Raw genomic sequence first — 27,361 nt, forward strand, 5'->3', positions numbered from 1 at the left:
CACTTTTATCTTAGCGCTAGGTATACTCTTGGTTGCTTGTTTTTGCAGGAAATGCACTTAAGACTTCTGGTGATTAGTAGTTTCGTTCCCTACCTATGTTGAATGCACTTATTGTAAGTCGCTTTGGATAAAAGCGTCTGCTAAATGACTGTAATGTAGGACTACTTCTAAATAACTGGAGGTCTTTGCCAAAGGCTAAAAGGGAACCCGTAAAAGTGCTGTTTTTTGCTCGTACCTGAGAAATAGGAAACGGTAGTGTGTAAACACATCGGAGGCTAATATTGTATAACATCCAGAGTATAAGGCTCTGTGTACAGACAACAGTAATCCCACGCCGATCATCTTCCAACAAATAATATAGAAGTGTGGAACAGGAGTATACTGAGACACTTCCTCCTCTCCGCCTCCGAGAGCAAATTAAATAGATCAAACAGAACTAATGAAATCTCGCCAAGTACAGAAAGCCTTCGCAAACAGCTGAGCGACAGCAGAGACAATAACAGATCAAGAGTAATGTCGTTTGAACAGAGAGCTGGCGTTGATACAATTAGCATAAACGTAACACTCACTGTTTGTGGTGTTCTCAAAGGTACTCGATCTGTTTTTGCGTTTTTATTATTTGTCACGAGTCAGGCTCAAGCACTGGAAGAGTAACAGCTGCTGTTTTCGGCTTCAGATCAGTGAAGCTGTGACATGTAATGCTTAAGTAATTTATACTAGCTTGTAGATCGGTTATTGTCACTTAGCAATACAGTCATATGTACGGCTAAGAATAAATCAGGCTTTAGGATGAGGTTAAAGGTCTTTCTAGAAAACCAGAGACTGATGAATTGTGTTTGACTTAAATGAGTTATCTGGAAGTGAGGTTTAGATCAGGCTCTGTGTCAAGGCACCATGAATGATAAGAAATGACCACAGAATGTTTAACCCATTAAGACCTGAGGTTCCCATTCTACAAAATATTTAGATTTTTTTTTATATAAAATAAATTAAGAAATATATATATATTCAAAGATTTGCACACATTTCCCCAAAAATAGCAGATCTACAAGCTCGTAGCGCGGCACTCGGTGCCGCGCTATGAGCTTGTAGATCTGCTATTTTTGAATAGCCAAAGAAATCTAAAGTGACACAGATACGTTCCAGGTCTGGGTTAGGATCCATGGGTTAAGATAGTTAGGCAGGTTTACAACAACATTTTTTTGCCACTGAATTAGAATTCCTTATGACATCATCATGTAATTCATAATTTCAGTTTTATTTGTTCACGTTGTACCTTTATTACTAATACATTACATCGATATGCGCTTTGTGACACTGTCTTTTTTTGGATGCAAACTGGTGACCTTTTTTGAGTCTTTAAAGTTGGTGACACAGAGCAATGGAGCTAATGGCAAAGAGCAGCTTTTGCAAAGTGAGAGTTACTGGAGTGTGCAAAGTGCAAACACTAAGGCTACGCTACATGTGCAACCATGTGGAATAAAGACATGCCAGGAGAACTAAACATTACGTGTTCTCACCAAATTCTCACACTGACGCTGTTCTATAAATTACATAAACAAGAAGTACAGCTAGCAGCCCCTAGACTAGAGTCTGTGCTTCTCCTACACCCAACTGTAAATTGGCCATAGTGTGGCGCTATAGAGGAAAGGTTATGTGGTCAGACTGGTCACCAAATTAAGCAGGGTTCATCCTAGATTTTAAGATATCTCGTCTGAAACATTAAGGTTTAGGTTAATCTCCAAAGGAGCATGAATGTGCTTGGCAAGTTTCATGGCATTCTGCACATTAGATTTTAAGGTATCTTATGAAAGTGGAAATGCTGGCAATTGGGCCACACAAATCAGTAGGGTTCATTCTCCAGGGAGTAAAATGAGTGCATGAATGCCCTTTTTTTTACCTTTTGGGACCTTCTTTGGTTACATGAATGCTTAGTAATTAAATTATGAATTAATAGCAATTATGTTGTAATTGGTAGTTTATTTCATGGTCATAGCTATAGTCATAGGTCCACTCTCTACAAAGACTAGTTTGCAATTTTACTCATTTCATTTTTTTTTGTTGCATTCAGTTACATTATTCTAGTGTTATCAGGCATTAACCTAGCATCAACTTCTCAGGCATTTGACCACTCTGGGAAATACTTTGTTTTCCTGAATGGTTGTCAAAGTAGAAGCAAAATGAGCACAACTCAGTACTTTAAAACAATATAGTTTACTGGGTGCACGGCTCAACAAGAATTGCCAGCACTCCAACGTCCTTCTGGTGCTTTTTAATTCATGACAAGGCACGCGCAAACACGGACGAGGTTTCGGCGTCAAGCCTTCTTCAACGTGAATGAATGGTTCTAGTGCCTAATGTTCGCCCCACTGAGTTAACTTCACCTATTGGACTTTTCTCCATGACACTAAGATCAGTTTTGATTTAATAACAATGTCTCCTCCTGATCAGTATAGGATAAGGCGTAACGTACCATCGAAGAAGCTTAGAAGTCATACCCGTCATTGACAGAGCTTGACAAACATCAGTAGCAAACTTGAACTTGAAGTTGCGTCATAACCCGTGAACTGGTGAGACCTGATATGCTGAACCGCCATGTTGTGGACACCTTTGATCAGCCCACGGCGTCCCTGACAAGTCATACGAGTGGGCACTGAGGCAGAGCAGCCCTTTGAAGATCTCCATCATCTGTTACTGATAAGGTTATTATGTTGTTGCTCTCTCCCTTCAAGACCATAATTAAATGTGACAGAGAATGAGACTGCTGCTCTCTCAAAGAGAGACACAGGGGTATGAAGATGTAGTTTGTTTTTGGCAGTTTGGGGAAGAATTGAATCATGTTCCTCTCAGGATCCACATGGAGATCTGGCCGGACACCAGTCATCTATGACGTACAGTATGATGCCACATTTGGGCAAGGTTTCATGCAAAATATTTACAATATATACAAGAAATTTGACACTGATCTGTCCAGTGGTTTGCGAGATTAGCTACAGACTGACAGACCGACAGACCGACCGACAGACCGACAGACAGACAGACAGACAGACAGACATATATACGCACATATATACACACATCATATAGACCAGGGGTCTTCAACAGGGGGTCCGGGACCCCTAGGGGGTCCTCAGAGCTACTATAGGGGGTCCGCCAAATCTTTGTGTAATAGGATTTAGTTATTTGACATTAACCACTTGAACCCTAAAATTCCTTTTCTGAGGGGAACATTAGCGGAAAATAGCAGATCTACAAGCTCTCAACGCCTCGCGCTGCGAGGCGTTGAGAGCTTGTAGATCGGCTATTTTTGGCAAAGAGGCTATAGGTGTAGAGGGAAAAAATAGCAGACTAAGTAAAGAAAAAGCTTTAATCTGAAACACAATTTTATACAATATAGAGTAGGGGGTCCCTGCTTCGTCTCTCTCTCAGCTAGGGGGTCCTTGGCCTGAAAACTTTGAAGACCCCTGATTGGTTTGCGAGATTAGCTACAGACTGACAGACCGACAGACCGACCGACAGACCGACAGACAGACAGACAGACAGACAGACAGACATATATACGCACATATATACACACATCATATAGACCAGGGGTCTTCAACAGGGGGTCCGGGACCCCTAGGGGCTCCTCAGAGCTACTATAGGGGGTCCGCCAAATCTTTGTGTAATAGGATTTAGTTATTTGACATTAACCACTTGAACCCTAAAATTCCTTTTCTGAGGGGAACATTAGCGGAAAATAGCAGATCTACAAGCTCTCAACGCCTCGCGCTGCGAGGCGTTGAGAGCTTGTAGATCGGCTATTTTTGGCAAAGAGGCTATAGGTGTAGAGGGAAAAAATAGCAGACTAAGTAAAGAAAAAGCTTTAATCTGAAACACAATTTTATACAATATAGAGTAGGGGGTCCCTGCTTCGTCTCTCTCTCAGCTAGGGGGTCCTTGGCCTGAAAACTTTGAAGACCCCTGATTGGTTTGCGAGATTAGCTACAGACTGACAGACCGACAGACCGACAGACCGACCGACAGACCGACAGACAGACAGACAGACAGACAGACAGACATATATACGCACATATATACACACATCATATAGACCAGGGGTCTTCAACAGGGGGTCCGGGACCCCTAGGGGGTCCTCAGAGCTACTATAGGGGGTCCGCCAAATCTTTGTGTAATAGGATTTAGTTATTTGACATTAACCACTTGAACCCTAAAATTCCTTTTCTGAGGGGAACATTAGCGGAAAATAGCAGATCTACAAGCTCTCAACGCCTCGCGCTGCGAGGCGTTGAGAGCTTGTAGATCGGCTATTTTTGGCAAAGAGGCTATAGGTGTAGAGGGAAAAAATAGCAGACTAAGTAAAGAAAAAGCTTTAATCTGAAACACAATTTTATACAATATAGAGTAGGGGGTCCCTGCTTCGTCTCTCTCTCAGCTAGGGGGTCCTTGGCCTGAAAACTTTGAAGACCCCTGATATAGACTGCTAGACTCCTGCAGAACCATGCAGAGAAAAAAAGGAAATGTAACGGTTCCTTTAGTGCTACAATGAGATGTAGTCGTTGGGTCATTTCTAAGCCTGATAATCGTATATTCAATTTGTAGGCTGGCATTTATTTTCATACTCTTCGGATACATTTGTAACTTTTCAGTTCACCATCAGTTGATGATTTAAAAACCATATGAGTTAAATTGCCAGACTTTTAGTTAATATTTCTTTCTTAGGCCTATATATTTTATTTTGTATTATATAGTTTTCTTATATACTTTCTTATCTTATATATTAAATCTTTGGTACTTATATTACGTGTTTAAAAGAAAAGGTCTGGGATTTTGAATGGGATAAACACTTCCATGACCCAGGGGTCGTGGTCTTTTTTATGACACTGATTGATAATCTAACATAAATGTCATTTTATTTCATTTCCTTTCATTCTTTTAACTGTGTCCCTTTATGACTCTGATTAAGTGTTTTGTTGTGTATATTAGTTATGCAACATATTTTTGAGCGTTCATTGAATTCATGTGCTCTGAGACTTCAATAAAGGTTGACTGAATATCAAGGAGCTTGCATTCAGGTATTTTGAAGGATGTTTTCAAGAGAAGGACATTAGCTGTAATTCTATTCGATTCCTATACAACCATGACATGCATATGAATATGAATAATGTCAATATGCTCTGCACTGAAAGAGTGCTGTGAATTTAATTGATAGGCGATGACTGGCCGTGCTCAGTTCAGTGTCAGGTGACGCCTGCAGAGTCCTGGCAGTATGTAGTGCTGGCACGATATGCAAGTTCTACTGTCCTAATAAAATAGACCATCTTCCATTTGTATTTTGATTGAAATATGATATATTTATTTTGTTGGAGACACAATGAACCTCATAGGATGAACATGTAGCAGAATCCAACAGATGATTCCCAACTACTTGCTGTCAACCGTCAGTCACTTTTGATGGCATCCAAATCAGGACAGGTGGACAGTCAGTCATTTTTGGACAGTACTAATACTAAATATTAACCCAGTGGTTGGTGTTATAGATGTTTGTTTAGTGAGTTAGGTCCACGCCTTCATGTTGTTTCCATGATTTCAAACCGACATCATCATCGTTTTCCTTTTTTTACCACTTGAATTGTAGTGTCCCCATTCTGGGGGCGAACATTCCGCGAAAATAGCCGATCTACAAGCTCACAACACAGCACAATGCGAGTCCTAGGGGCACTCGTCAACTAAGTATTGGGTTTAAGTGGTTAAATTAGAAGTCAAGGCTGCTCACACGACAAGCAGTTTCAAGAAAAACAAATCAGGAATATCAAATATGGGGAAGACAATGGAAAGATGCACCCATTGTCTCTCAAATCTTTTCCATCATAAAAACACCTTACAATCCAGTGAATTACACCTGAATCCCTGGGCCCACTGATAAATAGATATCTCTAAAAGGGTCATCTACATAAGGTTCACAGCGTGTTGTGCACTGAGAATTGCCGATGTGCAAGCTCACAGCCGTGACGTCGTGCTGCGACGGGTTGTGCGGTTGTATATCGACTAGTTTCGGTGTGCGAAATTAAGGGTAAATGCCTTTATTTTACCTTCACAACCGTCTTCATGTATTTGGCTCCTTGGTCTGTTTTTAGGTGATACGCAGGTAGTATAATATTACCAAGCATATTTTTGGGGGGTATTTTGACCTAAGCACTTGCAGCCGCAAGGAGAATCTCTCAAGGTGTCTCGTATAGGCTACACTCCACGGAAGAGGTAGTACATAATAATCTCTTTTGACAGCAGTTTCTGCAAAACATGGGTAATGATGAGACAGGTCTATATGTTTATTGATTTAAAGAGGGGCAGCACACAGTCATGAAATACCAAACATTAGAACAAGGGAGACAACCTGCCAGAGGAGGGCAGTTTGTCAGCTGAAGGTCACTAATCCATCATGTGCTTGTTAAACAATTGGGAATGAAATCAAAGAACAATAGAACTAGAACTGATCGTCTGAAACCCAAAGACTCAGTGCTTCCACAGGAATGAACTAAGCTTGCTGGCTTTTAAATCAGGGGTTCCTAAACGTTTTAGCTTGAGACCCAAAAGATAAATACATTAGGAATTAACCACTTAAACCCTATTTCAAAAATAGTGAAAAATAGCTGCAAGCTAACAACGCGTTGCGATGTAACTTGTTAGCTTTTTGATTATATGTTTTATTCTGGAAAATGTTTTAATTTCTTTTTTTATAATGAAAGTATTTTTTTACTTACTTACTTTACTTACCGTACTAAAGTTTTTACTTACATTTCTGATTTTTTTTTATTACGTTTTTTTAATTATATTTATGGAGATCTTTTGAAAACAATTGGAAAAGAGAGGGATAAACATAAAAAAAGATCCATAACCCAAAAATGGGTCACAAACCTACGTTTGGGAAACACTGTTTGAAAGGGCAACAGCTCAGTCAGTAATTCACCCGGCTCCTGCTGTTTCATGCCCATTTTCCCATTGACCTTTGCAGAAAATATTTCCATAGACAGCATGCTGTTAAGGACAGGGCTTACATTGCTACATGTAGTATGTGCGGGGGTATACTTTAATATGTCTGACATCAAGGATTATGTAACATTCTTGGTCATTCACAAATGTTTGTATGGAAATTGTTTCTGTCCCCCAATATTTTGTGAGTAAATCTTGTCCTCGGACATTCATTTCCTTTCTTTAATAGACCCATGCAATGCTCACAAATGCCATACTATAACTAGAAATACCACGTCGTGGTTGTATGCCACCTCTAGTCGCTTGCCGTTTACCTCCATCCGTCATATACTTAATGATAATTGTAAGCGTCCATAAAGCCTTCTCCAGCTTACAACTTCGGCTGAACACCGGTACCGCCAAGACCAAAGTCATGTGATATGAGCTCTGTGCCCTCTAAAGCCCCAGGTATTTCCACCCTTGACAGGTCTAGAATCAGATTACTGAACATAAGTATTTGGGTATATCTGGCTAGACAGCACTCTGTCCTTCTCACACCATATTGACAGGTTACAGCAACAATTTTGTTTCCTTTACAGAATGTGCTCCACTTTCACTTCCTCTGCTAAAATAACTCTCGTACAAATGGCCATCCTTATACCATGGTCGATTACAGGGACGTCATTTAACCCTTTAAGACCGGGAAACGCATACTGTGTGTCATTTTTTGATTTCTTTGGGCTATTCAAAAATAGCAGATCTACAAGCTCAAAGTCGTGAAAAGTTTTGCAAATCTTTTGAATATATATATATTTTTAAAGTGAACATTTTTAACTCAAATCTTTGCTTCTGGGGATTCTACAAATGTCTAACATTTAAAAAAAAAAAAAACCCATGTTGCTATAATATCAGTGGTTCTCAAACTTTTTTCATGTCAAGGAACCCCAAAATGCCATGTCTTTGGCTGCGGACCCCCATCTCAAGATTTGCACACATTTTCACGATTATTTTCCAAAAATAGCAGATCTACAAGCTTGTAGCGCGGCACTCGGTGCCGCGCTATGAGTTTGTAGATCTGCTATTTTTTAATAGCCAAAGATATCTAAAAATGACACACAGATGCGTTCCCGGTCTTAATGGGTTAAAGATCGGCATGCAAGGGCTCACTGCAGATGCTTTGTTGTTCTTTATCTCTCTGCCATCTAGTTTGCTACAAATGCTCCCTTTAGAAATCTCCCTTTTATGTACTACTTTAGAACTCACCACTGCACTCTATTATTCCTCTATAGACTGGCCATCTTTATTCATCTGTCATGAATCAATCCTTTATTTAGTTAAATGTGTATTCATGCACGTAATATGCTGTAACTTTAACACTTCCACCTACCACTCGGTGGTGATATTGTGCATGTTGGCTCACTGGCATCTGTCAGACAGAGCATTTGCTAATTGGTATGATAATTTGTGACACTGTGACACTGTATTCTAATTGAGTTTGTATAAATACCCACGCCTTGTCAATGCAGTCAGTTTAGTTTGAAGCACATTTGTAACCAGATCCAGCTACTTCCTAGACACGTAAACCACCCCCCCCCCTCAAAAGAAAATTGCATTGCAATTTGATTTCACGAGGGAGTCTGGCCCCTACTCGTTTCGCCGTGGGCGGGAGCTGGGCGGGAGTAGTAGCGGTGACAGACAACCCCTTCAGCCAATCAGCGTAACAAAACAAGTGACGTCATCTCAACGCGCTGTTCTGTTTCCAGCCACGAGTAGCAACATTAGCAACTGAAAACAAACTAACAAACTGAATTTGAATTGTTTAATTGCTGTTACTGAGTCCATTTCTGCATAACTTCACTTATGGCTGTTTTTATACTAACGTTAATGTTTCCGCTAGTTAGTTAGCTCCGCCATGTTTGTTATGGTAAAGGGTCACCCAGTAGTCATCAACTACACCAGTCGGACCCTGATTGGCCAACATGCGCTGTCAATCACAGAGCCCTGAGCGGGGACTCTGATAAGCTCTGCAACGTTTTGGAGACTGCGGAACGCCCAGACAAGGCTTGAGATCATACCCCCCCCCCCCTTGTAAATCAAATGCAAATGCATGTGATTTCCGGGGAGGGGGGGAGGGGGTCGTTACGAGGCTAGATAACTTCAAATTTTACTTTTGAGCCAACAGAGATCATATCTTTGAGTAATACGGTAAATGGACATATTGTGTATTGTAGACATGACACTCTATTCACTCCATTATTCATTAAAACCTGGAAGATTATCCCTGAACCTGCAGTCTTGAGGATTTGTGAATAAGAGTTTAGCTGCTGGATATTTGTATGCTACAACTACGTATACCTAGAGGCCAAGATACTTTGAATTATTCACTGGTTCACACTCGTTTACAAGACCTTTCTTGGTTTCAATGGCGGACGCAGAATGTCTTTGTGGGGAAGGCCTGGAAACGAAACGTCATGGGTAGGCTCCCCAAGGGGGGTGGGGGGGTCAGGTAGTGCAAGCTCAGCTGTCAGTCGCGCATGCTGCAAATGATGTGCGGTTGAAAGACAGTTGGAGATTTTTTTGGGGCTTTTTCTGCCTTTATTTGACAGGACAGTAGGCTGACAGGAAATGGGGAGAGAGATGGGGGGGGGTGACACGCAACAAAGGTCGTCGCGATCGGGAGTCGAACCCGCGACACGCTGTCAGGCTGGATTGCCAGCCTAGTAGTGGTGGGAAAAAACGTTCATTTCAGTGAACGAACGATTTCGTTCACGTTCACGGCAATGATTCGTTCAAATGATTTGTTCACGTTCTCGCGCTATTTTCTATTGAAAAACACCATCGCGGGAGCGTTATTATTTACGTTGCACGTACAGCCCGCCCACCCGTCCTGTGTACGGGGGGAGGCGATGGGGGCATGAATGATAGCGTGAACGTAACAGTTTCAGGAACTGAACGAGCTTGTTCACATTCGTGGCAATTAACTAGTTCTTATGAACGAATCGATCATGAACGACCCATCACTGCAGCCTAGGTGCCCAGACAGTTACGCCAACCGTCCTGGCCGACAGTTGGAGAGAGTTGAATAACCTCTTGAAATAACCTGAAATAATAATAGGCGGTCTACATTAATTATGTTTTTACTGTACACCGTTTAGCTTAGATATTACAATAGGCTTTGTGATGAATATATGGTCATTGGTCACCCTACTTTGATACATATGACTACAATCAACATAACAGGGCAACTTAAGACAAAACAATAAAAAAAATAAAACAATAACAATAGCTTATACAAAAGGTTTTAGCCCCTGATAATGCCAAATAGTGTCTAGTTCTTTTTCAAATGAGAAAAGTATCAAGTTCAAGCGACAGTCAAGGTGATCTCACTATCAGGCGCTTTCTGTATTCTATTTGTTGCGGAGGAGGGCCCTCCACACAGCAGAATTTTAGAGGATGGTTAGTGTTCGCAGGACAGCTGTTCAGTCCAGTAGGCTACTCGATTATTGTGGATAGTTTATTCCTGATCTAGGCTATTCTCTGTTTGATGTTATCGATGAACCAAGCGTGTTGTTAAATTTCAGCGATTACAATCCCATACAAATCACATGGATGGACCCTTTAAAAGTTATTTCATGCCAAAAGTGTCAGATCCAGGTAGGAAAAAGGCTGACGCTGTCATAAGCTAGTTTGTGAATGGGGAGAGGGCCAGACACCTTCACACCTAATGACAAAAGAAGCTTAGAATTACACACAGACGCACAAAAGACTCAAGACATCCACCAGACAGCTTTCAGAGGCTGTCTGTCGGCCTTGAGTCGAGGATAGCTTTTATCTCAGGTAAGGCCTGAGCCTTACTGCCTACAGTAGATGCGCTACTGCTTGGTTTGTCAGCTCAGTGTTTAGAGTGTCCACCTTGTGCCATCAGGAAAATGTGTGGCCTGGTCAATCAGAACTGTCTGCTTACATAATATTATAGCTTGATTTATCCACACTTAACATACTGCAATATTGTCTGGGCCAATACATATGATTCCTACCTCCACAGTATTTTTCTACTTAAGAAAAGATTTGTCAGAACTGTTACTTTTTCAAAACGACTTGACCACTCTACTCCACTCCAAAAAGTTAAGACCTATAGTCTTCCAGATCAATTTTATAAGTTCATTTTTATTTATAAGTTTAAACATACCCCCAACTCCATTCCCAAACCTTTTAGTAATTACTTCCACTAAGCACTAGTTATGGTAAATGTTCCCTTAAATACAGAGGCATTCCACTTTGGGACAAGTTCTCTACTGGTATTGTGGTATACAACTTTCTTCACTTAACTTATACAAGAACAAATTGAAGGATGTTCTGATTGACCAGGTCACAAACATACCTAAACATTTGAGTGACATTATTATTATTATTATTTTCCGTTAACGTGACCTTCAGGCCAAAATATAAACTTTACACACAACATACCTAATGATCTAATATGCTGATTGAGGGATCAATCTCTACTAATTTTGGTATCCCATTACCTTTCGTCTAGCGCCACCCTTAGGCCAAACCTTCCACTTGTTTAAAAGCTTTAGTTTTTATATTGTACTTTATTCTACTTAAAGCTTTTGCTGTCGTAATGTTCACAATATCTCAATCCAGTGAATATACAATTTTAACCATTAGTTTCTTTTGCCCATTAGTGCCGTCTCCAAGGATGTTAATTCAAACCACTTTAGGTACGGTTGGGTTTAAGGTGCACACAGCATGTGTTGCTAGTGGGACTTTTAGACTCTTCGAACCATTAAACATGAAGTCTGATCAGTTACAAATGTCAAATAATGATTAGTTATTTTAATAAAGTAATGGATTTAATTAGATTCTTAAATTGTGCTACTTAATATCTATCTCTATGCAGATAACTCCAATAGTTTTTCATCATGGATGCTTGTATAGCATACGTTTACCCTTTGTGGCCTCTTCATAATTCATCCAATTTACCAAGACTTGCATGCCACAACTATGAATAATGCCAAATCAATATCAACTAGACGCGTCGCAATTCCGGGGAAATTGCAGAGTGTGGTTGCGCCGACGCGGTCGGGACTCCAGTAATACGCCGGGAGGAATACCGTCGGAGACTGCGCCGATTACATCGTCACGTCACTCCTGAGATCGCCTGCGTTTCATTTTGAGAGGATTGATCCCCCAAAAATCATGTTTTTGCATCAAACGGTTACATTTCGAGCATTCGTGGCGCCCCATATGGATCAAAGTAGAAATGCTTTTGGGGATTGGTTTAGTATACCACCCTCGACATGTGATTCAAATTTGGGATTGACCGGACGTTTTGTTCGTGATTTATGGCATTTTTGGTCAAACGGGCCCCTCCCGCTAACTTTGGAAGCCATTTACGGACGGACGGTACGGACTATCAAAATTCCGCTTGGATAGGTTTATCGCATGGGTCCATAGATCACGTGTACCGATTTGTGTGAGATTTGGAAAAAAATTGAAGGAAAAGGAGCAAAAAGTGTGTTTTGAAGAAAATTCAAAATGGCGGAAAATCTATCCTGACGCAAATGGGCGTGGCCTATATGGGAAGATGCGTCGTGACCCAAGGAATCCAGGGAAAAAGAAATTTTGATTTTACGACCTACGGTTCAAGAGTTATAGGCCAAAAGGTAAAGGGGGCTGTTATAGCGCCACCATGTGGCCGACTGGTGTGATTATTTTCTTAATAATTTTTCAAAAAACTATTAACCTCCCCTCCAAGTTTTGTAACTGTAGCCCTTACGGTTTCCGAGAAAAAAATACTTGAATGGGAGTTTTTGCAATTCCCATTAAAGTGGATGGGGAAATTTAATGCACTAATAAATCAATATCAAAAAATCTATCCTGACGCAAATGGGCGTGGCCTATATGGGGAGATGCGTCGTGACCCAAGGAATCCAGGTGAAAAGAAATTTTGATTTTAGGACCTACGGTTCAAGAGTTACGGGCCAAAACGTAAAGGGGGCTGTTATAGCGCCACCATGAGGCCGAATGGTGTGATATTTTTTTAAATAATTTGGGACTTAATTATGAATTTTCCCTCCAAATCTGATAACTCTAGCTCTTAAGGTTTCTGAGAAAAAAATACTTGAATTTGAGTTTTTTCACTTTTACATTAAAGTGGATGGGGACATTTAATGCACTAATAAATTAATATCAATTAAACTATTCAACCAATCTCTTAGCCCTATACACGCGCACGATTCCCGATTTAGACGGTCATTTTGATATGTGGCACGACATTGGGGGATAAAAACTGTGGGAGGAGATGCGCTCTAAAGTATTGTTTATCTATAAATAAAGAAATAAAGAAATAAAGTGTATAGAGTACTATAGTCTGGTTGCCCTGTTGGGCAACCACACTAATAATGATCATTGATAGTTCACATTTACTATAATTTTATATTGATGTGGTTCAATGAGCATCCTCAATAGGCATTTGAAATTTTCTATGAGTCAAACCACATGCAGTTATGGCCTGTTGTCCTTAAAATCAGTGGCGTGCACAGACATTTTGAGGGGCAGGCGCTCAAGTACATTATACTTTTTTTTGTTTACTTGGTCTGCTCTTTTTTCCCTCTACACCTATACCTCTTTGCCAAAAATAGCCGATCTACAAGCCCACAACGCCTCGCAGGCGTTGTGAGCTTGTAGATCTGCTATTTTTGGCTAAAGTTCTCCTCAGAAAAGGGATGCTAGGTTTCGAGTGGTTATGGAAAAAAGAAAAATCATATCACATAAAGATTTGGCGGACCCCCTGTAGTAACTCTGAGGACCCCCTAGGGGTCCCAAACCCCCTGTTGAAGACCCCTTCTGTAAACTGAAGAAAAGAAAAAAAAATCTATTTTTTTCAAAAGGGCACTTCTGGTCAAGAGGGCAAAGGGCAGGTGCTCTAGCACCACCTAGAGTCTATTTGTGCACGTCCCTGCTTAAAATATAAATGGGCATACAGTATGTATGTTTTGCCCGTTGTCAGGAAAACCATATACAGCACATATCTCATACACATTTAGGTAGACACAGGTCCTCTCCCTTAAGCGAAGCATTTTTGTACAAAAGAAAAACTAGCTCCAGTGAAACTGCAGTAAACAGTCTTTAGTATTAAAGAGAAAATGCAGCTGTTTCAGCATGCATTCAGTTTCATTGCAAATGCATAAGATCCCCAGGGGGACATTCAGGTGTTATAGCAGCAACAGCCGTGAGAATGAAACAGCAGTGAATATGAGAATGAATAATACTGTATTATGTACAGTGTTAGGCTTTCAACAGTGACTATCTGGATGAATTCATGTGCAGTTTGTCAATAGTCTATCGACAATGAATAATGAATGAATATAGTAAGCATCTCTACAGCTATCCTTAACAGGCATCCGTCAAGGTTCTGTACATCCTACTAGTCCATGTGAAGAGCACTAGAGTCAAAGCCAGAGTCAGTAATCCAAATGAACAGACGGTGACAGAGCTAAAGCAAAGGTCAGTAATTCAAAATAACAGACAGTGCCAGAGTCAAAGCAAGCCATTGTCACTATTTTTGAAAAAATAAATAAAATGCATTTTATTTTCAGGGTGGCCCAACACACTTACATAGATGTTTGTACATAGTGAGATGGTACCATAGGGTCATATAGTTACATTATAAAACAAGACATTACATTAATGGTAGTTTTGAGAATTGGTGTTTTCATGAGCCAAGACCCGTTTTACTTTTTTTTAAACTTAGAATCCCAAGTTGAATTAAAGCGGGACTATGTACATTTTTTTAATGAGCTTTAATTAGCTTGCTGTTAGCATTAGAACTGTTTTGGCATGCAATGCCAAATTCAGGACATGCCTGCGCAAATCCCCGTGGTTAAGCAACAGATTGTGTATAACGTCAGACCAGAGCTCAGTCAGCGTATATATAAGGTAAAGATCACTCCTACCTACAAACACTGTCGGCTCTCAATCCTCTAGCATTATGTTTACTCGCCCCACCACATCTCAGAACTGCTACACCACCACCTACTCAAGTGATTATAAATACTATCGCTTATCCCAGACCCAGAAAGTCACCCCATCTTCCGCACGCTACTCTTCCACCAGCTACCCTAGCGGATATGCTGAGGAGCGCAAGTCATTGAAGAGTTCCCATGGACTGGTGGGGTTAAGGAACCTGGGAAACACTTGTTTCATGAACAGCATCCTGCAGTGTCTCAGCAACACAGAAAGCCTACGAGACTACTGCATGGACAACTCGTACAGCACAGACCTTAACATCAACGGTCGCACCAAAGCAGCCCTCATGGAGGAATTTGCCAAGCTGATTCAGTCCATGTGGTCGTCATATGGCAGAGAGGCCGTTAGTGCCTTCAAGTTCAAAACTCAGATCGACAGATCCGCCCCCATATTTGTGGGATACAAGCAACAGGATGCACATGAGCTGCTGCATTACCTGCTGGACGGTCTGCACAAAGAGGTCAGGGTCACGGATGGGCCAAGTGGCACTGTGGAGACATTTAGCCACCTGGCGGATGAGGAGAAAGGAAAGGAGATGTGGAATCAATACCTGGAGAGAGAGAACAGTAAGATTGTTGACCTTTTCGGGGGCCAACTGAAGAGCTCTCTGACCTGCCACCACTGTGGCTTCGTTTCCACTGTCTTTGACCCCTTCTGGACTCTCTCTCTACCCATCGCCAAGGGCCCTGTGAGCAGCCTGGCGGACTGCATGCGGCTCTTCACCAAAGACGACGTCCTTGATGGGAGTGAGAGGGTGACATGTTGCAGGTGTAAAGTCAAGAGACTATGCACAAAGAGGTTCACCATACAGAAATTCCCCAAGATATTAGTGCTTCATCTGAAACGGTTCTCTCAGGCCCCTAGAGCCAAACTGTTCACTAACGTCAGCTTCCCTGCGAGAAACCTCGACCTGAAGCCGTTTGCCTCTGAAAACAACGTAAATGCTGTGTACAACCTGTATGCAGTGTCCAACCACTCAGGCGTCAGTACCAAAACTGGCCACTATACAGCCTACTGTCGCAACCCAGTCTCAGGAGAATGGTACACTTTCGATGACTCCAGAGTAACACCAATATGCTCCAGCAAAGTGCGCAGTGATAGTGCCTACATATTGTTCTATGAGTTGTCCTCCTAGGATGGAGAAGCCCTGGATGGATGTATGGATTGATTGATGGGTGGAAAATTAAGGTAAATTAGAGCGTTGATGGAGGAGGGGTCTCATTTGGACTTGTATATCACAGATACTTATCACAGGCTGTGTTCAAGCCTCTCTAAATTCTGAGGAAATAAATACTACTGCTAACCCTACCCCTACATACCTGTTCCAGATGCCAAGGTGACTGACCTGACTGGACTGGACAGCTTAGACTTTAAGATTTGCGTTAAGACTGACTGGTGGAATGGTGTATCGAGAGATTCACAAAACTATTGCAGAAACCGTCATTTAAAATTATAAAGCACTGTTAAATAAATCACCATTATATTTCATCACTTTTAATTTGGAATACTTCAGCATGTCAAACCCGCTATGATTACATTTCCTTTTTTGTCCCTAGTGTCAACACCGAATTAGGTAAGACAGCCTTCAGTTTTAGCGCTCCCTATTCATGGAATGAGTTACAACACAACTTAGAAATTTAGAAATGTTCTTATTAATCTCGTTGTTTTTAATTGAAATCATTTTTGTTTTGATTAAGGTGTCTTATTGTTTTTGTTTTATACTCTGTCCTTTGTTTTTATCATGTTTACAATATTATGACTCTTTTGTGCTATGCCTTTTGCAATCTGGGCATCATTGAAAATGAGGGTACTGCCCTCAATGTATTTCCGAGAAAATAAATTGTTGAATCAATATGCGAGCGGCTGCTGTCATTCGTGGACAGTACCTGTTATTTATGTCATCTATAGACCAATTATTTGTTTACCAACATTGAGACTGGATGCACAGGTGATTGTTTCACACAATCAATTCTCAACCTGTTGTTTTGGGGTGCGCTGGTTTCCGCACACCCTAACCCCCTCTTGTCCCCCTCTTGTGTGTTGGCTGGTGAGGCGTGTCCTAGCGAGACCTGATAGAATGGGTTTCATTGCGCGCATACTGTTTGCACGCATACTGGTTCTTATCAGTGTGACGTCGTCTGTTAAGGGGTCTATGAAGTCCGTACTTTGTCAATCGTCAACTGGACTATGGAATAAGAACAATCGTGGGTTAGGCAACAGTCGGGACACATGAGAAAGAAGAGAAAGAGAACAAAAGGGGAGAAGAATCAGATTAATAACAGCAGTAATCCACTGCAAATTAGTAATCCCAGGTAGTCTCACCCGACTCTGCCTAAAGTGACGTTTTTTGTTAAACCATTTCATTATCAGAAGCTGCATCAAGAACCAAGACTATCACCTATAGAATTTATCGACTGCATTGCATTGCTTCCCAACCTCACCTGAACATCAAATATTTTGTTCTAACCGAATACTCTGAAGTAACTGCTGCCAGCCCATTAATCTAGAACGCATTCTATCCTATTTTTTGGGGCGGTGTAACCGCCCCCTATAAGTGAGTTTTGGACACTGACCAATCCTGCACCGTGATTGGCCAATAGTCTACAACGCAGTCTACAACCCTAACCCTTCCACAGTCAATGCAAATCTATACTTTTGCAAAGTCAGCCAATCACATTACAGCTAGTGTCATCACCACTATCTGTAATGTGATTGGCTGACTTTGCAAATTCAGGACTGTGATTGGCTAGCGAAACACATGACACATGTGAAGCCCTTTGAATAGCAGTATGGACTTAAAAAAAAGTCATTTATCCTTTTTTTGAGTGAGTCATGTTGTGATGACCACACACCGCCCACTTCACACTGGGTGTGATTTTTTAATTCGATCCCATTTAACATCTCAAGTAAGATCTGAAACGTGCCTTTATAGCATTTTCTTCATTATTCATTATCTTCATGTCTCATCCTCATCAAAACAATTTGAGCTTGTGACCTTTGTGACCTCCATCACTACAGATTCTCTTGTCATCCTCTATCTGTGTGTTCTTAATGTGATATCAATCCAGCACCGCCCACAACATTTGTTTTCCTCTAACTAACCTAGCTGACTCCCACACATACAGTTGCATCATTGTGAAGAACTGTGGCCTTATACATTTGTTAGATGTAAACAAACCGAAAGGAGTTGTTTATCCTTAGTCGGAGCCAACAAAAGAGAAATGACTGTAGGTCTGTTTCTTGATTAGAGAGCTAGCTTCACTTTGGTTGTATAGAATATAATCTGTATGGTATTGACATTAGAATGGCCAAGTCAAGCTTTGTGGGTGCATTTTATTCTAATATCGTTATTTTTTAAGTCGACTACAATTACAAAACACATAGTTCTGATTATTTACAATGAACGGTCATAACAGTCATATTGACTGTTCATTATTTGTATAGTGTATCATTTCAGCGTTTGCTATCCTCCCCCACTCTTGGAGTTGTTATTTTTGAAAAACAATTCATATGCTTCCCCCAATCACTGCCAATTCCCCCATGGTTCCTGTTGCAGCCAAAGCCAGCTGTTGGTCTGGGAAGTGTGTAAACAACCACATGCGTGCTCTTCTTTTCACCTGACAGAGTGAGAAGTTACACTGCGAGAGTGTAACACGAGCTGAGGTTCATGCTGTCTCTCCCAGTTCCCCTCCCCACCGAACAGGTGCCCTTACCAGTAGGAGTCAAGAGCAGTGATAACCAGTGGTGGACAGTTATTATTAAGTACAATTACTTAAATACATTTTTGAGTATCTTTACTGAGTATTTGCATTGCAACGCAGCATTAATATTTGTTTTTTGATGCTATTATAAAACTACTCTAAGCTAAAATCAGGGTTGCAAGAACGTTTCCTCGCCTGAATCCAAATTGGAAGAATAGCAGACTAGCAATACATTTAAATAACAAACACAACAGAACTGAGAAAGCAGAACTGAATAAATGAGGTCTATTAGAAGAAACAGAACGGAGGAATCAGAAAAAAATCCACGGGCTGGTGAATGTGATGGAGGTGCGTCGTAGTGACAGTGATCCATCCTAGATTAATTAGAATTGCAGTTTAATGTCGTCATGTTTCTTATTGCTATCCTTACATTACAGAATAGTACATTTTTAGGTTTTATATTGATTATGGAAATTATTATGCAAAGCATTTGTAAACAGAATGACTGCTGTGGCCATATTAGTAGAATATGTAATTTAGGTCATTCGCTGGCTGGCTGTAGCCTTGGGATCACAGCACAACTGAAGGATTTAGGCTACTTTAGGCAAACAAACATGCAAAGTAGCGGCCAAAACATGGACACACAAACGCTTTATGGGAATATGTATCAGGATAACACAGGCCATCAGAAAGCTATAGAAGTAAGTTTTTGGGCCACTGGTCCATGAGCCGTTTAATGAGGATTCGGATAACCCTCCCTCACCCGTTCGTTCAAAGGGCCATATGGCTCAGAGCAGCTGTTAGCTTCCACTGCAGATCGTATGTGGCACTCATAGCTCACGGCATTCACAATTACGGTAAACACATTCTGGTAGCTATGCAGCAAAGTGTTTGGTGGGTAGGAGAGCCTAACCACCTCTCTGCTGTAGAATCCTCTGTCTCTGGAACAACTTGATGGAACACCTGAAATAATGTATGCAAAAAGTGCTTTTAAAAGCATTTCATCAAGAAATCGCAATAATTAGATTGTCGTCTTTTGTCTCAACCTTATTTTTTTATTGTTGTTGTTTACTGTCACAGGACAAACAGATTTTCACTTTTGTTAGCAGAGGTCTTCGTATAAGCCCGACATTTCAAATACTGTTTGTAATTATTTCGTCTATTTCATTGTGTGTGCAAACAATGAACATAAATATAAACACAGATATACTTTCATTAAGAGGAAGAAATGCACCGCTTTATTTTCCCTGTGTGTGTAATGGACAAAATAACATGTTTCTGTCCTGAATCCTGATCACCCCTGGCATCATGGGTCACACAGGGAGACACATTCCATTAACATCACGATCACTTTACGGAGAAACCGTAGCCACTGCCGGCCTCATTTACAACGCAATCAGCCATGACAATTATTTTGACGTTATCCAAACTGAATGCAGGTTTATGTTTCTCATTACACATCGCCACTGTCGGGTGGAAAACTCATATGTCCAGAACTGTTACTTTTCAGGAAATGGGTAAAAAAAATCACCATGTATTCCAATGGATCCAATATTATTTAGTCACAAGCTCTTCATTGGTTCAATATTTATAAAAACCCACACACATACTTATCCACTTCAATTTATTTTTCAAGTGGATAGTTGGTAAAAAAAATGTTGGTCTACAAGCTCACAATGTGTCAAATTGTGACGCATTGTGAGCTTGTAGATTGGCTATTTTCACTACTTAAGCTCTTGTACAACGAAGTTGGGCACTCATTTGTGAAAAAAAAAAGGAAATTGAGATATGAGGTTTCTGCCCGACAGGGATTTGTTTCTGTAGAATTACAATAACATTCAAAAGGCAATATCAATTGCCATATGAATCACGTTTCATTACTTGCAACATCTATTGTTAGAGCAGGAGAAAAATGCAGCTTTACTGATGCTGCTACTATATATGAGTTAAAGCAGTCATTATTCAAATGAGATGTGTGATGGAAATAAGTTGTGTGTTTTGATGCAGCTTATGTTATGTTTTCACATAAACATATATACTGTAGCTTAATAACACTGTTTCATGCTGCAGACAAAATGTAGCTGTAAGTTTCAGCATACGTAAACATGTCTATATTCCTCAATAGTCTCTTTGAATTAAATTGATAATTGATATCTTTTCTTGTTAAAATGAGGGTTAAATAGCACTGTATTCTGATAATAATCATTGTAATGGAGTGTATGTTCTGTAACAGAGGTCTCCCTGTCTCTCCAGCTCTTTAGTAAACAGAAAATACATTTGCAGGTCATTTTCATCATTTTGAACTGAACTGCTGCAAACAACCAAGCTTGTAGATATGCTATCTTCATTCTATTTGAAATAGGGCTTCAGTGGTTAATTGATAATATATTTCTGTAAGCTTGGATGTAGTGCAATCAAAAGTACATGTGCTTGCAAAAGAAAAACAAATACTCAAAAAATGTACTCAAGTAAATATACTTAGTTACTGTCCACCACCGCTCTTGAGCAACTCCAACACAGAACACAGGCTATAGAATAGCTTACTATACATAGAAGCAGAAAGTCACATTTTTGTCAGCTAACTGTGGAATTCTGAGAAATGAAATGAGCACCCCCCCACTCCCCCCCATCGCATCAATAAAGTGCAATTATTGGCTACAGAGAAATTACTCATGCAGTGAGGTAATCCATACTACTGTCAAAGATAGAATAGATCAGACTAGATGCTCGCTGGCTCATTGTTTCTTCGTCAAACTGAACACCCAAATATGAAATTGATTCAAAACGCCACAAATTACCTCAAGTTCATTTACAGACAACCAACAGCTATATTGCAGTACAAAGCACAGTTATTCGATAGCATACAGTACAAATCCATGGTCTCTGCTGTATAAAATAGCATGATGTTTAGACTGATGCAAATTTTGCTGTTGTATCCTATAGTTACTTTACCATTTACCCTGTCATTTGCTGTCTAACACTCAGGCTATTTAGCCTACTCTGATATTGCACTTTGTAAGTCGCTCTGGATAAGAGGCAAGAGCATCTGCTAAATGCCTACAGTAAATTGTAAATCATAAAAATCATGTTGTTGCTGTCAGGTGCAAAGCTTGTAACTTTGTAACTAAGCCATTTTTGCAACTTTTGTGTGTCACTCTTTTACGACGAAGTAGGACATTCATTCGAGAGAAAAAAAACATAAACAGTTGTAATATGGAGATATAAGGTTTCTGCCCGACAGCTATGATATGTATCATCATCATAACCTTTATTTCAACTCGGAATACAGTTGAGGGGCAGGCCCTCATTTTCAATGTAGCCGAGATACAACAATTTTATCCACAGAGATACAAATAATACAATTCCATATCAAATATATTAAATAACAGAAGACAAAGAATACTCAAAATATTTTCCAGAACTAAAACAGATAAGAAAATGAATTAAAGCAGTTACAGTCTGAAATAAAAGTGTTGGAAACCATTGCCCTAAATTGACCCAAGGAAGGCAGTGATCTAATTTTTAGTATAAAGGTCTTGATTGAAGTTGTCTGTAACTAAGCGTCTTGAAACTCCTCACAACCACAGAGAAGAGCAGAGTTGGTCTCTCCTGGAGAAACAATGATGATTAATATCTGCCATTTAAGTAGCAGTCTGTTTTTCTTCTCTCTCTCTCTCTCTTGGTAAGCACATTAAAATGAGATATGAAACAGAAGATCTGTTGATCGGGGTGGTTTTAACAAAAATGCTCAATTATTTTAGGAACGTATGCCTTCCCATGCTTTGCCACGAGGTGCGAAAATGGTACACAAATGGTCTCTTAAGTGGGCGCCGTGTGACATCAGATCTCGCGAACATCCCATGATATGCTAGATCTGGCGAGATTGCGTTTCTGGGACTGAACAAGTTTCAAAGTTGATTTTCTTCTCATTTGTCTCTTTGAAAAAATGCCATTTTACTTTCAGAATGTTCAGAAAATGTGAGGCTTGTGAAGAATGGGTACAATATTTAGTTCAATGACCATGGGGCAAAAAAAAATGGGTCAGAAGAAGCTGTGCTGTTACGTTCACTTCTACCATTGGAATTAATACTCACAACAACCTACTTCTGGTCTCCAAAGAGGCGGCCACCTACGTCACACAGATAAAGGAAGTAAAACGGAGATGGCGGGTCTAGGCCTGTCACAATTATTACATAATCGTCTAATCGCAATTATTTGAGATAATCGCAATCATTTTTGCATAATCGTCATAATCGTTTCCATGTTGGAAAATGTTCACACATTTACAAATATCAAAAAGAGCAGAAATAGCAGATCTACAAGCTTACTTTGTGACGCGTTGTAAGCTTGTAGATCAGCTATTTCTGCTACTTTATAGCTACTTTACTATATTTAGGTTATCTGGCCTGTGCAATTTTTCATTACGAAGCATAAAAGACAAACACAAATTTAAGTTTTAATGTTCCAATGCCCAAAAACACTTACATTTGTAATTTTGACAGCCCTAGGCGTGGTCTTGCTTTTCTATTGTTTATCTTGGGTCGTTATCGATGTTGTGTCTGTTCGCTCACTGGCTTCCTGAACCGACTATTGCGTTTTTCAGGGTTACCAGTTTGTGACAAACACTAGTCAACATTTAGCATTCATGACCTCCTACTGTAGGCACCCTATGTGGATGATGGATCGTTCATCAGTGATCATTTGCTAGGTTAATCCATCTTCAGTATTAAAACAACAATTTAGCACTAATGTGTGAGTCATCATCAACATGATCCATGGTGGTAGGCCTACTATAGTGATAGCTGTGGGCTGCTTTGATTACTTGTGACCTGGACATCACATCAATCCTTTAAAGCTTTAAAGGTGAAATCCGGATCTCATTTTAATGAATTAAATGTTATTTTATCCAATTTTATAGAAACATATAAAACAAAAACAAACAAACAAACAAACAGTGCACTGTAATCTCATGGCTTCACAATGTTTAAAGGGAAGGTTTTGGTTATTATGCCTTCTGTTGCCTTTTTTTCTGTGTTCTTAATTTGCTTTTAAAAGACGGATTGGGCAGGTCGCAGCTAGGCCTGTCACAATTATTACATAATCGCTTAATCGCAATTATTTTAGATAATTACGATTTGTTTTGCAGAATCATCAGAATCGTTTCCATGTTGAAAAATGTTCGTACATTTTCAAACATTTTCCAAAAATATCAGATCTACAAGCTTTTTTTTACACATTTTTTGATACATTATACATTTGCTGTATTGAAAAGAGGATAAGAAAAGACAGTATTGTACAAAAATAAAAGAGAAGAAAATACTGGATTTGTGTAAGAGAGATAATGCAAAAAAAGATTTTTCGGTCATTTGTCTGGAAAATAATTTTGTGTTTGAAAAATCGTGAAACATCGTATCGTGAACCTATAGTATTGTGATAAATTATATGCCTAGTATACATACATTATTTCACACTAAGCGGCCTGAGCAAAACAGCTGGAGGAGGTTGTTCACGTACGTGCCACACTGGGGACATGGTGTTAGTTCTTGTTTAATTCTTTTGAAGTATGATATTTATTTATAGCCTGCTGGTGTCTCACACACTGTCCCTTTGCACTGTTTGTGAGGTCCAGTTGTCCTTGTACACTGTGAGCTGACACTATGTCTCTTCCCCGAGAGCTTCCGCCACATTCTTTTTAGCTGGGGCAGCAGGAACCCATGAGACTAGTAGACCCCCCCCCCCCCCCCCCCCACATTTATATTACTACACTTGTGAGGATTTCAACAGTTCAGACAGTGATTTCATTGAATGCCATTAAATAAACGATTGGCAATTTCTAACCTTACCTCTAAAAACGCACGCACGCACGCACACACACACACACACACACACATAAAATACCATTATTTTAACCTTTTTATGGGATATTTACCTGAGACCCATAAAAACTGTGTGGGGAAACACATAGCGTAGTGTAGTGGTTTTCAAATGTTTTATTTTCAAGGACCTCCAGATTTGTACACTCAGAGTTACAGACCTGTAAAGGTTAATTTGGTTCCATTTTTACACTCATAAACCAATCCATTCTGATTATCATGGACATAGGTAACTCCTAATCAATATCAGATCATTATATTACTTTGTTTTTTATTGGACGCTAGACGTTCTAACTGTGGTTTAACATAGTGACACAGATCTTCCCTGGTAACATCTTCAGAGACGGACCATCAACATCAGTATTATTAATGAATGGAAACAGTCTCTCAGTGAAAGTGTGTGTGAAGGTGTGTAGGTGTGTGTTAGAATCAGGATCAGAGAAGGACAGCTGTCCTCTGTCCCAGTCCAGCTGGACTCTGATCCTCTGGAGTTTCTGATTCACTGAGAGATCAGTAAACTCACCTTCATCAGGCCCTGATATGGAGATTGCTGTGTATTCACCCTCATTGAACGCTATAAACCAGTGTCCACTCCCTGTGACTCCCTTCCTCTGGATAGACTCCACACACACACCTACTGTCCATCTTTTATTGTCTCCAACCTCAACATCCCAGCTGTGAGACCCTGAGTTAAAGCCCTCAGAACCCAGGACTTGGCACCAGCGGTCAAGCCTCTCTGGGTTGTCAGGAAGCTGCTTCTCTTCTACATATCTCATACTGGTCAGATCATCAGACAGTATGAAACATGGATGAGCAGTGTTGGGGTCCAGGATGACAGGAGTGTAGGAGACAATGTCCTTCATCTTGTCCCAGACTCTGAAGGTCAGGTTCTTCAGGTGTTTGGCCTCGTCTATCAGCGCTCCTGAGACCGGCGGTGGGTCCTGCAGGGTGAGCTGGACTCCCTCCATCGTGGTCTTGTAGTTCTGCAGGAATGAGACGTGGTCGTCGGCTCTCAGCTGGTCCTCAGCAGCTTGGATTGCATTGGAGAGGGTTTCCATTTCTCTGCTCAGACCCTCAATCCTCTCCTTCATCTCCTGACTCTTCTGAGCCTCTTCCTCCTGCAGAGCGGCGATCCTGGCCTCCTCTTCCTCCTGTAGGAACCGACGAATATTCTTAAACTGTTCCTTAATCTGCATCTCTGTGTTCCTGGCCTGAACCTTGATGTGATTTTCTGTTTTGTCGTAATATTTTTTAACTCTATCAAAGACCTCCAGTTTCTCCTTTAAAGGCTTCAGTGATTCCTGGACCTTCTGTTTGAAACGTCCAGACGCTTCGTCCACGGGTAAGAACTTGTGTCCGGTGTGTCTCTCTGAATCTCGACACACGAGACACACCGTCTGTTGGTCGTCCAGACAGAAGAGCTTGAACTTCTCACCGTGTGCGGTGCAGAGGACCACAGAGCTCACCGACGAGGAGCTCCGGCCTTTCTCCTTCAAGAGATTCTCACACAGGTTCTTCAGCGCAAAGTTTATAGCATAGTCCTTGGAGGATCTTCTCTGACAAACAGGACACTCTTTTGTTGATTTATCCTTCCACCATTCCTGCAGACAATCTTTGCAGAAGCTGTGGCCACAGGACAGCACAACGGGATGTTTAAAGATGTCATGACACACGGGACAGGTCAGCTCCTCTTTCTGAACGGTCAAACCGGAAGCCATTTTGTCTGCCGGTCACACACCTGATCTGGAATGTTCTCATAGGCTGTTACACCATGCAGAGGAATACTAGAAGACAAAACAACCACCATAACATTATGAGTATGAATAGTATTAGTAGTTAGTAGTAGCAGTAGTAGTAGTAGTTGTTGTTATAGTAGTAGTAGTAGTAGTAGTAGTTGTTATAGTAGTAGTAGTAGTAGTTGTTATAGTAGTAGTAGTAGCATAGTAGTGGTGGTTATACAGTAGTATTCAGTAACAGTAATAGTTTTAGAACATTTTCATAATCTGCCTGTTCTTACCTCAGTGGAGATTGTAGCAGATAACAGTCTGTTGGTCTGCCAGGTTGTCCGTCTATTAATTGATATATTAATTGATCTATTTATTTATCGATTGATATTTGCCTCTCGGTTTGTTCTTCGTGTCGCATCAGTCTCAGACTTACGAGTGAATCTCAGTCTGAAAAAAAGGCTGAACGACTATACAAGGAAATGGACTTTGATCCATTCTCTTCTGATAACAGTTATGACACACACATGCACGCACGTACAGTCATGCCAGGTCATGAGACATGTCCGTGACCTTTGATATGAGAGAGAGAGAGAGAGAGAGAGAGAGAGAGAGAGGTTTCTGAATGGGACCTGAGCCCAGTCAAGCATTCGATCATACTAACATTTCACCACAAGGGGCGCTGATGAGCAGATAATACTGTACCAGGGCATTCTGCACTCGCAACACGTCTCCATGCGACGTGTTGCGAGTGCAGCTTGTGGCGTAGCTAGACTATATCACTGCGTGGATATGAGTCTGATGCTTCCATGAGGACGTTTTGTTTCCCAAGGGGCGGGATCAAAACAATGGCCCTCGACGCAATTGGTTAGACCTACAACCAACTACCAATTACAGTCGGCCATATTCGAATACTGGGCCCTGATTGGTTACACATGTCTTCTGGAACAGGAAATGGATTCTCTATGGACCGGTGCCAGACCCAAATCGCAGAGTGCAATTTTTTTTTTCCCTCGCAGATTCGTCTGGTCCCAGGCTAACAGATAACCAGGTTTAACTT

The 27,361-nt window shown here is 40.7% G+C and overlaps 2 protein-coding genes across 2 annotated transcripts in view; one reads left to right on the top strand and one right to left on the bottom strand.

Annotated features, from left to right (window-relative positions):
- LOC311058672 (ubiquitin carboxyl-terminal hydrolase 2-like) overlaps window positions 1-16,138 on the top strand; it is a gene marked incomplete at both ends in the record, with an annotated part of 51,497 nt that extends 35,359 nt beyond the window's left edge. Inside the window, 2 exons of the mRNA XM_084076135.1 lie at window positions 14,375-14,481; window positions 14,962-16,138. Of these exons, the coding sequence (XP_083932261.1) occupies window positions 14,375-14,481; window positions 14,962-16,138 (1,284 nt within the window). The remainder of the gene's footprint in view (window positions 1-14,374; window positions 14,482-14,961) is intronic.
- Window positions 16,139-24,816: 8,678 nt separating this feature from the next.
- On the bottom strand, window positions 24,817-26,295 carry LOC311058336 (E3 ubiquitin-protein ligase TRIM35-like; the record flags this gene model as incomplete). Its single annotated transcript, XM_084075742.1, has 1 exon — window positions 24,817-26,295. One exon carries the CDS (start codon window positions 26,293-26,295, stop codon window positions 24,868-24,870), a length of 1,428 nt encoding a protein of 475 aa, XP_083931868.1. The 3' UTR covers window positions 24,817-24,867.
- Between the last annotated feature and the right edge of the window lie 1,066 nt (window positions 26,296-27,361).

This window comes from Gymnoscopelus microlampas, assembly GCF_963454915.1.
Source record: "Gymnoscopelus microlampas genome assembly, chromosome: 13".
Classification (NCBI taxonomy): domain Eukaryota; kingdom Metazoa; phylum Chordata; class Actinopteri; order Myctophiformes; family Myctophidae; genus Gymnoscopelus; species Gymnoscopelus microlampas.